The 16,223-nt window shown below is 32.1% G+C and overlaps 1 protein-coding gene across 1 annotated transcript; it reads left to right on the top strand.

The window, feature by feature from the left end:
- The first annotated feature begins 946 nt into the window (after nt 1-946).
- On the top strand, nt 947-10,007 carry LOC126749338 (uncharacterized). Its single transcript, XM_050459009.1, has 6 exons — nt 947-1,021; nt 1,647-2,787; nt 8,068-8,270; nt 8,637-8,726; nt 9,129-9,212; nt 9,277-10,007. Exons 2-6 carry the CDS (start codon nt 1,880-1,882, stop codon nt 10,005-10,007), a joined length of 2,016 nt encoding a protein of 671 aa, XP_050314966.1. The 5' UTR covers nt 947-1,021; nt 1,647-1,879.
- The last annotated feature ends 6,216 nt before the right edge of the window (nt 10,008-16,223 follow it).

The raw sequence follows: 16,223 nt of genomic DNA, 5'->3' as shown, positions 1-16,223 counted from the left end.
AGTCCACAAAATATTCCCCCTTAGAAATTTCAGTTAAATGGCGCACGTGTGAATTATGAAAAAGCTTTTGCGGTCAATCACAAGGGGCGCTGCATGTCATGACAAGTAACACGTGACATATTCTAGCTAAACCAGGCTAAAGAAGTAAACAAAGCCGCCATTATGTGCACATTGCCCATTATTCTGTTTCCGTCATATTGTCTTGTGTTGATGCGTTAATTTTTTCGTTTTTTGTTGTTTTGTGTTAGTTTTGAAAGGGGTATTTTGAAAAAATCAGACTGCCTTAGTGCTTACATTATTGCGTGTACAGTGTTTGTGTTAATTGCTGTTCATTATGTATAATGCTGGTGAAAAAAGACCTTCAAAAAAGAAGTGTTGTGTACCTGGTTGTTTGGACAAAGAAAGCAGTCGCTTTCGTTTCCCCAATAAAAACAATAAGTATTGAGTTGATATGTGGTTAAAGAAAATAAATAATCCAAAACTTATGACCATGTATTTTGATATTTTATATCAAAATTGTGTTGTGTGTGAGAGACATTTTCTGCCTGAACAAAGACAATATGGTACAAGACGAGGGCTTACGCCAAATCCTGTCCCAGTTTTATACCTCACTGATAATACAGGTAAAAAGAGTGATTATTGTATACTGTTAATTAACTAACTAAATTACCTAATTATTAAAGAAGAGTCTCATGAGCAAGAAGAGCTGCCAGAGCAACAACAGAGGCAACAACTTTTGCAATTGCCTGAACAAGTTTCTGTTCCTATTGAAATGGATTGCTTACCAGGTCCATCAAAAATAGATGGTAGTTTATTTGGTGAACATTCTCATGGTAAGTTAAACAAAGCTTAAACATTTTGACTGTGATATCACTCACAGAGTAAAATTTTTGTAATTTTTTTTTTTTATTAATAGATATCTCACATGTAGAAGTTTCTGACCATATTGTCAGTTCAAGTGGACGAAATAATGATCAGATCGAGGATCAGGTTCTAACCACATCTCCAAAAATTCAAAAACGTAAGCCATATATTTTGTTAAAATAACACAAAAAAATTAAAAAAACCTGCAGCTATATAATAATATAGGAACATATCCAAAAAGGTAAAAGAACATTTATTCATTAGCTCATATAAAAACCTTGTATGTGGGGTTTGTTCCAAGTTTGGTATTTGCTGTCTTGCTTTTAAATTAACAATACTATAATATTTAGCTGCTTAACCTTTTGGATAATATTTATGTATCACTAGCTTTGTGCCTGTGGCTTCATTTCATTAATTTCAATTTTTTTATCCCAACCTTAACAACCCTTTTTACCCCTTTAATTAATGAAATTTAAAAAAAAAACCTTAAATTCATGTTTTATTATTTCATATTGAGAGGCTAAATACATAATTTCATTCATTTCAAATTAAAAATGACCGAATTTTATAAATAACTTCCATCCCCTGTTTCACCCCTTTAGGGGTTGTATTTCGAAAAATTCCTTCTTAAATGACACCTACAGTATAAAATTAATATCCTCTCAAAATTTCAAAGTTCTATCTTTAGTAGTTTAGGCTTGGCGTTGATGAGTCAATCAAGACATTGCCTTTTATATATACATATACATAGTAACTTAATAAAATAAATTTCTTATTTTCAGGTGTTAGTAAATATGGTATATTAAAAGAAGTCAATATTACAAGACAGAAGTTTTTAACTCCCAAAGCCAAACATTTTTATAAAAAAATTGTTGAAAAAAGCAATAAGCTTGCCAAATTAAGCCACAAAATCAAATCATATGAAGCTCGCATTCAAGCTGCTGAAAATTTAGCCAATTCCCATAAATTTGAAAAGTTAATAGAGCATGTCAACCCATTGACATATAATTTTATTATGTCTCAAATTCGAGTTCAGAAACAGAAGCCCAAAGCCAGAAGGTATACTCTCTCAGAAAAAGTTTTAGCTTTAACAATTCTTAAGGCAAGTGGTAGAGGCTACAGATTGTTATCCAAAATTTTTACTCTACCTTCCAAAAAAACTTTGACAGAGTTGTTAAGACAGATACCTTTCCCATGTGGCATAAACAAGGCACTATTCGAAAGTCTGCGGGAGTCTGTAAATAAAATGCCACCCCAGGATCGTATGGCAATCTTAGTTTTTGACGAGATGGCCATTGACAGTTTGGTTCAATATAATATAGGTGAAAATCAAATTGAGGGGATACATGATTTGGGGAATGAACACCGGAAACCTGAAATTGCAGACTATGCAAATGTCTTCATGCTAAAAGGCGTTTTTAAACAATGGAAGCAACCTATATGTTACACTTTCAGTGCAGGCCCAACAAGGAGCATTGCAATAAAGCAACTTATTGTTGAAATGATAAAGGAATGTCAACAAATTAATTTGGAAATTGTAGCCACAGTTTGTGACCAGGGCAGCGGTAATTCAGCAGCAATTAATATGTTGCTTGAAGAAACAAAGAAAATGTTTCTTAAAAAACAGGAAGAAAATCAGAATATTGGATTTATAGTAAATAATCAAGAAGTAATTCCATTGTTTGATACTCCCCACCTTATGAAGGGATTGAGAAATAATTTATTGACTAAGGACCTTAATTTTGAAATGAACAATAAAAAGTGTGTTGCAAAGTGGAGGCATTATGAACAATTATACTTAATAGATTCGGAAAATCCCAATGAAAAAGTTTTTCCAAAATTAACGGACCAGCACATTATGCCGAATAAAATTAATAAAATGAAGGTGAAGTGTTGCACGCAGCTTTTTAGCCACCAAGTAGGGTCTTTGATGAAAAGAATATTGATGTGGAGTGAGTATACTGTTTGTTTTTTAACCATATGCATATATATATTCATTTGTATATTTTTTCAGAGGCACAAGTTGACTTGGATCCTGATGCAATTGATACTGCAGAGCTGACATTGTTTCTTGACAAACTTTTTGACAGTGTCAACTCCAGCCACAGATCAGCACCTTCAGGGAAACCTTTGAAAGGAGGACTGATCAAACAATCCAACCATGTAGAATTTTGGTACTATTGTATTAAGATATTAAAATCTATGAAATATTACTGCCCAAAAAAAAATAAATTTGAAAGGGTGCCTTCAGTGACAAATTTTATTAAAACTTTAGAAGCTTTTATTTATTTGTCCAAAAAAGTTTTAGAGCGGTTTCCTAAGAAATATATTTTACTTAGGGTATTCCAACAGGATGCACTTGAAAACTTTTTTGGATGTATAAGAAATTATAGTGGGAGGGAAATTAATCCCAGTGCTTCTCACTTTTTAACATCTTTTAAAGCACTAATAATAAATAATTTTATGTCTGTCCATTCACCTGGTTCAAATTGCGAGCAGGACGAAAGTTTTGGTTTGTTGGGCAATGTAAAAAATTTTTTTGAAAACTTACAAAATAGTGAATATATGCCTGGAATATTGCCACTTGACAATAGCGACAATATTGAAATACCTCCGTCTATTATATCTTATAGAAAATCAAAGATTACGAGATGTATCCAGGTATATATTGCTGGTTTTATTACAAAAAAGTTTTAAAAAAAAATAAAATGTAATACTTGCCAGGAAAAATTACTATTTCGCGAGCATGATGCTGACACAGATTTTGTTAGTGCAAGGCAGTATGATCATTCTAAGTTAACAAAACCTGGAACATTTTTATCTTTTTTAATAAGCCAATCAACTGCCCGATTGTTTTATATAATTCCCAGGGTATGTCATTTAAAAAAAATATCAATTGTTCTCGAAAAAATTTTACTCAAAGAGCAGCACCTTCATTATAAAATGATTAATAATGACTGTCATTTGAACAACGACATTACCCTGATGAGATACATAATTAGGTGTTGCCTTTTCTTTTGGACAAAACAGGTGAATCGCATAATAAAGGGAAAAGATTCAATGTTTGCCAAATACCTGAAAAGGAAACCTAATGCGATATTGGTTGACCCTTTAAAAATGCAGGCCTATAAAAAACTCAAAAAAAAATTGAAAAGAAACAAAAAATAAAATATATTGTGTGGTTTTTGTGTAAATACCTATGTAGTTTATAATTTTTAATATTATTTTCATATTACCTCTATTAAAACAACGACATTTGACAGCTATTTTGGCAGTCAAAACAAGGCAATTTTAGACGAATGTAGTGTTGCTGGGACAAAAAAGGCCCATATTTTCCCTAGGGATAATATGAACTCATTCTTTCCCACTAAATTGGTTTTACTGGTTTTTACTTTGTTTTTATACTGACAGACATGTCATTTGTAACCTTATTTTGTTATTGTCATTAAATTAAATTAAAAATCGATCAGTTTCAAGAAGATGATAATATGAAAAATAGTATGTGTCCCCAATTCAATATAGTTTGTATGATTGTATGTATGTATATGTACAGGGTTTTATAGGTATTTTATGTCAAGTTTAATAACAATTATATTCTTATGTATGCTTTATAATAATATACAAATATTTACAATTACATTTTTGTTATTTATTGGTATTAGTTTTAAATTATGTTTTTCTTATTACTTCTTATAATGCGGGTTCTGTGTGGTAGTTTTTACTTTAACGTTAGTAATATATGTATATATATATATATATATATATATATATATATATATATATATATATATATATATATATATATACTCTCCTGAAGAGTTTTCACTCTCAAATTGACATCTACCTTTAAAACAAACTTAATTTTAAATTTACGCGCCCGCCATACGTGAAATATAGTTATGCGGTCAGTCGATAGATGGCGCTTCTATCAGTCCCATTGTCTAACGTTTGACAGTAACTTCTAAGGGGGTATATTTTGTGATACAGTCGTATCAATATGCTCGGACAGCAGAGCTGCCATTAAGGCTATCACGGCCGCAAAGGTAAGCTCCAAGCTTGTACTAGAGTGCATAAAAGTCCTGAAAAAACTGGTACAGGTTGGATGCAGGGTCCAGCTCGTCTGGATACCTGGCCATGCAGGCCATGCAGGTAATGAACAAGCGGACTCTCTTGCCAGACTGGGATCCACGAATGTGCCGATGGGGCCGGAACCCATAGTTGGTATCGCCAAATGCGTTGCGGTCACATCAATGAAGGGTCTGCTGGACAAGTGGACCCACCGAAGATGGACCGAGTCCCCTGGTATGAGACAGGCCAAAGCGCACATAGGTGGGCCCTCTGCCTTTCTCACCAAAAATCTACTACGCCTAAAAAGACGCGAAATTCGGCTAGTGACAGGTCTTTTAACCGGTCACTGGCACTTAAGAAGCCATCTCAATACTATCGGTATTGCGGACAACCCGGAATGCCGATGGTGCTGTGAGGAGGATGAAACCGTTGACCATGTAGTCGGGGAGTGCCCAGCACTCACGCGCGCCAGGTTCAAATACTTGGGTAACACTTTCAGTGTACCGAGCGACTTTAAGTCCTTCAGACCAGAGAGCCTTATAGGTTTCTCTAAGGCCGTTGGGCTCTGGCAACCCCCGGTGGGGCATGACGGGTCCATCAGGAGACCTATATGCACAACTGCCTTGGCAGCCCACTGTTTCGTCAATTCAATTCAATATTAATATTCTAATTCTACATGATACGTACTGCCGTTTGTGTTTGTAGGTGTATGAAAATTTTTTAAGAAGAATTCTTGTTTCTTTCAATTGGTTCACAATTAGTTTTTACAATACGCTTCGCGTTCTTACGCTATTGTAAGAACGCACCGACAAAAATTGGTGGAGGTTCCGACTTGCGACACAAAAACGCTAATAACTTTTGTTCTATGGCGAATTTTTCTTTCGGGTCTTTACCGTTATATGCAGGAAGGATGAGAGTATATAACGGTAAAAAAATTTTTTATTAAATTAAAAACGGTGAGAAAAATTATTAAAACGAAAAAAAATTAAAACGGTGAAAAAAACGGAAAACGGTTTTTTGACGAAAAAAATTTGATTAAGTCGTTGTGGAAAACTGACCAGGCCGATTTTTCTAAAACTCATTGACGTTAAAGGCCTTTATATAAAGCAGCTCCTAAAGGGCGCTTTTTAAGATAAACCCTTTATAAGTCGGATTTTTCTGTGTGATGAATTTTGAACTTTTTGCGCGGTACCTCGCGGACTTAAACGGCTGTGGGGCCTAAACGGTAATGTTCCCGATAATGCGAACAAAACAGCCCTTTTCTACGTAAATGTAGCTTTCTTTTTTATTAAAACTATTTTTTTAAAAGAAACTCCTTCCGAGATAAACGAGCTCAAACTTAACATTTTTTTTTTCGAAAAAAAAAAGTGAATTATTCGAGAAATAAATTTTTTTCTACTTCTAAAAATTTTTTTAAATTTTTTTTGGCAACACCGTTTGAAAGCTTAATCCTTTAGGATTAAATAGAGGTATTACTCATGGCGCTAGGTATTATACAGGGTGAGCTGTGTTAATAAATATGAACCTCTTTTTGAGTCTTTTTTTGACCGATTTTTTCTATTTTTCTTAATAACTGTTTATTGGCGGCACCTAGAGACTTCAAACTTTCAGCGTTTTAAGAACTTTTTAAATCCTATTTTTCGACATACTCTACAACCTTCTACGTAAAGTAGTTTTTGCTCTACACCTTTTTTTAACTTTGACGCTTTATGCCGGCATACCTATGACACCTACGAAAACCATTTTTTTTCTGAAACCACCTACAAGAGACACTATCTGGCTATAATCCACTAAAAACCGTTTTTCTTCAAATGTTTCCGTTTTTCCGCAGCGCGCTGTTATTTAAGAAAAACCCCAAAAAATAAGCCGTTCCAATCAACCAGTCATACCCTGGAGACACAGGGAGCCAGCTCATGGTACAATATAGTTGGCGGTCCAGCACCCAATTGACCCAATGTAAAAGCATACGGACGATGTCACCACAGAATAAACGATCTCACAGAAGCGAAGGCTTAGCCCTTTTTACCGAACCGGTTTTTTGTTCAGGCTCCTCCCATTTACCCCCATTCTAACGGGTACAACTGTCGTCGCCCACGTGGGATATCGGGTCATAATTAGTGTATTAGTACGAGCGTTAGTGTGTATATTTGCGATATTTTGTAATTTGCCGTTTTTTATTTTATTTTTGTTAAGTAGGTATTACACATTACCTTGTTTTGGAGTTTAACTCTGTGCTCTGTGACTTTGTTTTTTATTTCATTTGTGTTGTGCTAAAAACTTAAAAAAAAACACTAAAATGCCAACTTTTTGTGCGTATAGGGGTTGTTTTGCCAAAAGCGTCGCTGGAAAAAGTTTATTTTCATTTCCTACGGATATTAGAAGGTGAGCAATAACAATAATAAAAGAAAGTAGGTATAGAAAAGTTACATTATTATGTATTATTCATTATTATTATGGTTGTTTAAAAGCTTTGAAAAGTTCAGAATATTCCCTAATTAATTTGTCGTGCCATGCAAATAAATACAGAATAAACATTATTTAATTTAATAAACATATATGTATATACCTAAACCATATGTATCTATGTATGTGTACATACGTGCAGGTACATAACATTGTACATAGATAAAAATATTAAGGTTGATTTAGGTATACAGTATTTTTATGTGATAAAGAATAATGACTTTAATTTTCAATTATCTGTCTTTTTATGGACTGGTTTACCCATGCAAGTGCATAATATAATATGACCTACTTAGTAGAGTTACTTTTTTAGTATTATAGCAATAACAAATAACAACATTTTTAAATTCATTACGTAAAAAGTGCTTAAGCCAATCTCTCTAAGGTCTCCACTTTCCAAAAAAATTCGAAAATGTAATTATTCTTAAAATATCCTTAATTATTATTCTTATTACAAAAATGTTAGACATAATATAATAACTAAACTGTTGAGGGTAAGTAGGTACTATAAAAGATTTAAAAAAATATAAATTATTTACTCTTTCTATCTCATAATTAAATAACACAATGTATAATTTTTAAATAATTTTTTTAATATGTACACGCATTATATTATCATGTAAATACATATGAACATATAATGTAGATATTCAAAACTTATTTCATTTTTAGGGCTAAAATTTGGTTGGAAAGTTGCAATAGGATGGATTTATTGCCGAAGATTGCAGATCTATATAAAAATTATAAGATATGCGAGCAGCATTTTGAAAAAAAATATATCAACCAAGGCAATGAAAGAAAATGTTTGTTGAACAATGCGGTCCCTACACTATTTCCGACTCTTAAAAGAAAAGTTGTGGAAGAAGAGGATAATAGTAAAACTAATATTTCACATCAATTTTTAAAGAAGATTGTGATTTTGTCAGTTTGGTATAGCTATAATTTAATAATTTTTACTTCATGATGTTGTAACGCAGAGTAGCAAAAATATCATTTTTTTTTTAAAAGTACTTTTACCTACGATTAAATCATATTTATTTACTACGTTACTGTGTGATTGTAGTGATTAATTATTATTTTGTTGTATTTTTTTTCTGCTTAAATTGTTAATTTTAATATTGTTAATTTCCTTTGCATGTATAATTACCAATTTTTTTTTGGAGTTTGTAAGAATATAATAATTTAAGAATAAATAATTAAATAAATAAATAAATATATTTATTTTTTAACAAATGTAACAATTCCTCCTTTCAAGCCTCCTTCCAATTTGACCTTACCTCAGATGACCTTACAGCAACCTTTATTGGAGCCTTCTTTTGATGTGGCCACTGGTAAGTATTCTAAAGTTTTTTTTTAGATTTAGGTACAACTTTTTCAAGTCATTATAAAGCATATACAGTGAATTCATCTTATAACGCAATATTAGGCATTTGACTCCAATACGAAAGTTGCGTTCATTTTAAAATGGAACATAGGAAATATCAAATAAGAAATTTCATAATTTTGATTTTTTTAAATAAAAGGTTTATTTAAAATTTATTTTCCTTCGTATTTTCCATAATATTCATACATTAAAATTCCTATGTTCCATTTTAAAATGAACGCAAGTTTTGTATTAAACACAAATGCCTATGTTGCGTCATAAGATGAATTTACTGTATATCTAACTCTCAACAAAAACAAAACTGCTCTTATTTTCTAAGCTTAGGTAATTAAATTTTATCTATTAACAGATATAAATATGGCTTCTTCGTCTTTGATTGCACCTATGATGATGACCTCGCAGCCTTCCTTAAAGCCTTCTTGTGTGACTAGTGGTTAGTAAAATTGCATTAAGCTTTTTTTTATGTTATCAAAGAGTTGATTAGATTTTTTTTCTAGATCCAAATACCTCAAAGGACCGTTTTAAAAATTCCCCTCCTTCTGAGGAAAAAACGCTGAAAAACCTAATTTCGCCTACCAGCTGCACCCAAACAGAGGAAGCGTTAAGCAGAAACACTCCCCGGAAAAAGAAGCTAAGACTTAAAATCAACCATATACGGAGGAAGAATAGAAAACTTAGTTTTAAAAAAGAAGCATCAACAACCAAAAACTGGAGCCTTGAAGACTTTAATAATATGTGCGATCATTTTCTTAGCAGGACCGTGTCTCAAATTGTCAAAACACATGCTGCTTTGAAGGATAAGAAACCATTGGCAAGAAGGTACACTCCAGAATTAAAAGAATTTGCGTTAAGGTTGTATTTTTTGAGTCCTTCAGGATACAGATTTCTGAGCAAAATTTTTACTCTACCAACAAAAAGGTCTTTACAAAAAATGACTAAAACAATATCTTGCAATCCTGGCCTAAATAATGATTCAATTTATAAATCTTTGAAAATTAAAGTAAACACAATGCTACAACAAGACCGACATTGTATAATATGCATAGACGAGATGTCAATTAAATCCCAGCTTTGTTTTGACACAGGATATGACAAAATTATTGGATTTGAAGATCTAGGATTTGAAGGAACGGAAGGTGTTATATGCGAAAACGTCTTGGTAATTATGGCTCGAAGTAGTTCGTCAAGTGAAAAGGTGGGTAAATTAGTCATACACCAAAAAACATAAACAAGCAGCCTCTTCAGTACATTTTCGAATTCTCTTTTTTTTCCAACTTCGGATTTTCCATAAAACTTTTCCAACTTTCTCTTTTTTTTTAATAAATCTTCCTCGATAATATTATTTTTGGCCTTGCTATAATTATTTAAAAGGATATTTAAAAAGGTGTTAATACATTTTTTATTAAGTCTTGATAAGTTGTTATCACAGTCACAATTGTATTTATCCATTTCAAAATTTGCTACCTCCAGTTTTTTTACCGCAAGTGTTATAAAAATGATTTTGTAGGAAAATTCAGTGAAATTTAAAAATATATTTTAGTATTTTTTAGAATTAATAGCTTAAAACAAAGTGTACATGGTTATAATTATATTATTAAAATAATCTTTGGCATACTTAAGTCATATCTTAAATCATTATCAGATATGCTTATTTCGTTATACAACAACGAATCATTAAATGTATTAATAATAGTATTAGTAGTGGTACTGTTAAGACTTGAGCTTTAAGTGTTGAAGTATCGGTTGTATTTAAAAATTCTTTCAAAACGAATTTTCCATTTGGGCCCCAAAACGCTCACTGTGCAGTATTATTGCAATAGTAATATTGCAATAATATATATAATAATAATATTAATAGTAATATTGCAAAGAGAGGCGCGAATGGCGCGATACGCGATTCCCGCCGGCCACTAGTGTGACGCAATCATTGTGGAGGGGATACAGTCTCCGGCCCGATAGACTGTCGATGGTCCCGGCCAGATGACGTACCCGCGGGGTTTTCGGTATTGTGGCGGCAAATTCAGCCCATTTGCGTTACGAGTTAGAGTAGGAAAGCGAGAGTTTGAGAGAAGGATGGAGGATGTCTAGCAACAATTATAAACGCGTCGTGTTCGTCTCGTGATGTCATGAGTTATTTTATTAATGAATTATTAAGCACAGCATAAAGAAACCAGCAGTCGCACTCCGCTCGAAAATGTAAGCGAACTAATAGCATCCTTAGCCATGCCGCAGCCATGTTCTCCGGATGCCGAGCTCACTGTTTATCGAACTGTGTTCATAGGTGTATCGCCTAGTTCAGCGCCGTACTTAGTGACTATTTTGATAGCGTTTTTACAAAATTTTCTATATCGTCGTTGTTAGATGTAGAAATGCGATTTTTATTTTTGTTTAAATATTTTGTTAATGTATGCACTTTATTAATATTAAAAAATAAATATTTGTACTATGTAGGTATTTTTATTTTACAAGATTTTTATTTTACAATATCTAAAAAAAATTTTAAGTCCGGCTCTAGCTAAGGCAAAAGCCGCGTGGACCGTAGCGAGTGTCAGCAGCATCCCTACTATAAGCAAATATGCCGCGCCTGCGTTAGTACACATGCACCGAACTCGCTTATTCAAGCCAATGTATTTTTATTGAAGTGCGACTGCTGGTTTCTTTATGCTGTGTTATTAGTATTATGGCACAGATTACCTAAACCAGATGCGAATGTAAGCCTGGCGGCATGATCTGCGTTCCCCACTATTTTCGTCTGCTCAACGTCGGATCGAATAGTATGGGAGCACAATTATTTTAGTTTCACGCTTGCTTCGGTACCCGTGACGCTGAGGAGTGGCATAGTGCGAGCGCAAATATATTTTTTTAACTATGACGAGTTATAAGTGCATAAGTAGATGCTGTTCTTCTGTGAATACAGAAGTAACCTTTTTTGGTCTTCCAAGTGATCCTTTAAGGTAAACGTATTTAATTTATTTAGTTTTAAAATAATACGCACCGTTTGTTTAGATGTGAAGCTTGGTGTCATCGTCAGACTTTTGATTTAGTGGACTCCCACATAGCAAAATTATATACCTAGCATGTGCTTAGAATCGACTTTTACGTATAAGAATATTGGAAATATGTGCTGAGCATGTGCTAAGAATTATACTTATATGTACTGAGAAAATGCTCAGCATATACTTTTGGCCGCAAGTAGCATGTGCTATGCACTAGGATTAGGAATGTTCTAGAAATATACTGGGAATACTTGGCTATGTATGCATAGCACATTCTTGGAACATACTTGCTACAAAAATCAGCTACATAAAATATGCTTATAAAATTTATTGAATAAAAATCACATAATGCATCATATTTTATACATTATGGTCCTCTTGTGTATTCCGTTTGTCAGCCAATCTAAAAAATAGAAATATTATAAAGTAAGTATTTTTATATCTTTATGTAAAGGGTGAGTCATTATAAATGTTACACCCTTTATTTTTTTTAAATTTTAACATTTAGAAGAAACTTTTTAATAGAAAAGTTGGAGAATATGTTTTGTTTTTTCAGAATTTACTTAACATCGGTTACATATCTATATTGAAACCAAACCAAAAATTATGATAAAAGCCTAATAACTAATCTAAAATAAATAAAACCATATGCACTTACTTTTCACTTCTCTTGTTTTTGTTTTGCAATCTTTCCTTTGCCTTGACCAGCCATCTTTTTATTTCACTGATTATTTCATCATCACACGCATTTGAGGTTCTTTTATTACATCTCACTGCATCTAAAAAGAAAAAGTTCCATTAATAGTTATTTCAAATCTGTGATTTTTCCTAATGATGTATAGTGTTTTGGACTATGGAGATATAAAAAAATATATTTAAAAAAACAAATTTTTCTATGAACCACAGCTGGGTTTACAAAAATGTATTGTTGTTAAACAATAAAGACGTCAATATTTTTTTTAGATATCTAAAAAAATCTTGACATCCTTAACAAACTTAACATAGATTTTAAAAAATCAACAATATAAAGGAGCTTTTAGCTGGCCGTTTTGGATAATAAAATTCTTGGATTCAATTTATAACCATATGGTTCTACAGTTATAAAAAAAAGGAATTACACAAACCACTATACATACTTACCAATTATAACTCTGGATAGGGTCAAAGAGTGTCATCTGAAGTCAGCAAAAGTTCTGTTTCAGTTTTTTTGGTCACTATGCGTCTAAGTGAACGTTTACTTTTTGGTTGTTTTTTTGTTGACATTTTACCTGATACCTCTTCAAACTTAACTTAAACACAATAACTAAAACTAATTAGAAAAATTAAAACCTATCAAACTAGGTATAAATTGAAATATTACAAACTAAAAAAGCTGTGTACCTACCTACACTAATACCTAGATCCTTAGCACACACAAGACTGTCTTCTTTTTTGAAATTTCAATAAAACTCAGAGTCTTCTGAAGAATACCCCTGCTTAATGTTTCTTTGGAATTTAATGCTCCTAAATCTAACCCTCAATCCTCATTTATGTACATTGCTACAGTAAACCCTCACGGTATACACTATTTTTATACACGATTTTGACTACGGAACTACAGGCCTCGTATTCTCGTATACGATAATAAAAGTTCCTCGAACAAAAGAACAGAGAACGAAACGGAAAATAAAAAATAAACACCGATATTCGTTCGATCGTTTGTCTATGACACCGATGGCGTCAAAAATGTCAAAAATACCGGCTGGCCGCATTACCGGCTGAGGCAGTAGCACCAGGTGGCGCTGTTGTCATGTTGTTTTGTATAATATATCCCGGTATATCATAAGCATATGCTACGCACATCGTCTGAAGTATATCCTATAAAGTATTTTATAAGAATATGGCGAAATAATCTTAGCATATGTTATGAATAAATGCACGGGAACATACGTCTAAGAATATAGATGGTACATAACTATATCTTAGTAGAACATGCTAAGAATATGAAAATAAGAATATACGTTCAATCACATTCTGGGTATATGCTATAGATATGAATATGCTTCTTATTGCTATGTGGGCTGTATTAGGTTTTTGAGATAGATTGAGATTTCATATGGTTCTTCGTTTTTTCAAGGAATGTTCGAACGCACATTAGTGATGCATAATGGCTTACCTTGCTTCGTTGAAGTCGGGCTTGGTAGCGCTACCAGTTCATCGTTCCTTCCATATCAGGCACTCACACTTTAGGTAAAGTTTAATTTAAGTCTTTATTATAAGTTTAATCTAATTCGTTAAATAATTACTGCAGGAAAATCACCGGCGGTCAATATGTATAAGGCTGTTAGCGGTTAGCTGTTTTACAAAACCTACTTGCAAGCGTGTGTAGGTACTACTGCGTACTTCCTTCCAATTTTTGGCAATGCATTTGGCCTGCATTGCGCAGGGTCAGTAAGGTTACAAGCCCGCAAAACAATGTGCGTATTTTCGCGGAAAAAATGTATTTTAAATAAAATAGTTAATTATTAAAGAACCATCTTATGATTTCCCAATTTAAACATCCAGAAAAAATAATTAAAAAAAAATAAAAATATTCAATATTAATTAATCTTGGATTGATATCCAACACTTGGCTTCGTGCAGCTAAAAGAGGAGACCTGCTGCAAGAAGAAAACTTTAAAAATTACAGAATATGTAGAAAGCATTTTGCGGAAAAATATATCTCAACTGGAGGGAAAAAGTTATTTCCAAACGCTATACCTACATTTTTTTGTAATCATATTTGTGTACTTACATCGACGGAAATAAATGAAACTGAAATTAATGTTAATCTGGTTAATTAACAATAACAATAAAATATAACATTTTAATGTGTTTTTATTAATTTATGTTTTTTTTTATTGCTAATTTAAAAAAAGAGCTGATTGTATTATTAATCTTAATCAAACATATATTTTTATTTTTTAGTTTAACACGATTTAGTTACCTAATTCTTTCTTTACTGTCTCATTGGAAACTGGCTGAAGAAAGTTGTAATTTTGCTATGTTTAAGACTTAATTCTTGTGCTGTTATATGAAGCTTAAATTTAAATATTTTTCACTAGGGTTCAAAAATATATAAGAACCGTATTGTCAGCAATATTCCTAATTAGAAATATTCCTAATTAAAAGGGGCTTTTGGTTTGATGTTTATCAATTGCACTAAAAGTATAATAGAAATATTAATATAAAAAAAAATAATTAGTACAATGCAAAAAATAAAAACTCTTTAGAGTTACAGGTCGCTAACATATGTATATAATAAAAGCAAACAATAAGTCACATTTCTCTTCAGCAAAATGTCAAGTATTTGTTTTTATTCTGTTTGCCCCTCGGTTTACCCTGCCTTATCAAGTCTTGTAATATTTATTTTATTTTTTCACTTTCACACAAATAAAAATTTATTTTTAAAAGGACATTTTTTTTAAAATGTGCTTCAGAAAATAAATATTTTTAAAACTTTTCTAATAATATTTATTTTTTTCTTTGTTATTATCTAGATGTGGATAACCTTAAATCAAATAAAGATATGATTAACCAAACGACCAATTATAAATTTGTTCAAAGTGATTTTTCAAAGGCATATGTAAACACAGGTATTAGCATAGGCATTATCTAAATATTTATAAAAATAGTATTAGAGTTAATAATTTTTTTTAGATGACAGGCACTAAAGATACGCCCATCAATTACATTACAAGCATAGGAACACAAACTTCATCTGCATTGACTGCCAATAGCCCAAGAAAGCTGAAGTTGCGATACCAAGTCAGAGGTTTAAAAAGAAATATATTAAAACAAAAAGAGCAATTTGAGCAGGCTAAAGCGATTAAACCGAAACTCGATAGTTTTATTAAATTATGTGACAGCTTTTTAAATAAAACTCTATCTGAAATAATAAAAGTTCAAGCTAAATTACAGCATAAAGTAGGTAAAGCTAAACGATATCCAGATAGTTATAAACAGTTTGCTTTAGTTTTGTATTTCTTGGGGCCAAAAGCATATAGATTTCTCGCAAAAATATTAAATTTACCTACTAAACGTACTCTGGAAAAAACGACACAAAGTATTGTTTCAAAACCAGGATTAAACGAACAAACATTCAATTCTCTTGCTATTAAAGTTAAAACTATGTCTGAACTTGATAAGTATTGTACCATATGTATTGATAAAACATCTTTAATATCCTATCTTTATTTTAATTTAGCAAAAGATGAAATTGTAGGCTGGGAGGATATTGGAAAAAATGACAATAATAATATCATAGCACAAAATGTTGCTGCTATTATGGTTCGCGGACTTTTTCATAACTGGAAGCAACCACTGGCTTATTTTTTTGTAAACTCCCAACTTAAAACTTCAGATATTTTAAAAATATTAACTGAATGCGTTAAAAAATTATCGGATGCTGGTTACTCTCACGAGATGTG

The sequence above is a fragment of the Anthonomus grandis genome, chromosome 24 (assembly GCF_022605725.1).
Source record: "Anthonomus grandis grandis chromosome 24, icAntGran1.3, whole genome shotgun sequence".
NCBI lineage: Eukaryota > Metazoa > Arthropoda > Insecta > Coleoptera > Curculionidae > Anthonomus > Anthonomus grandis.
This window is presented reverse-complemented; position numbering and strand designations above follow the sequence as displayed.

Bases quoted from the DNA above. Each gene is read 5' to 3' on its own strand.
- LOC126749338 (XM_050459009.1), top strand. From the start codon at position 1,880: ATGTCTCAAATTCGAGTTCAGAAACAGAAGCCCAAAGCCAGAAGGTAT. The intron at 8,271-8,636 runs GTAAAACTAATA...CAAATGTAACAA, and splicing joins TGTGGAAGAAGAGGATAATA to TTCCTCCTTTCAAGCCTCCT. The intron at 9,213-9,276 runs GTTAGTAAAATT...TTTTTTTTCTAG, and splicing joins GCCTTCTTGTGTGACTAGTG to ATCCAAATACCTCAAAGGAC.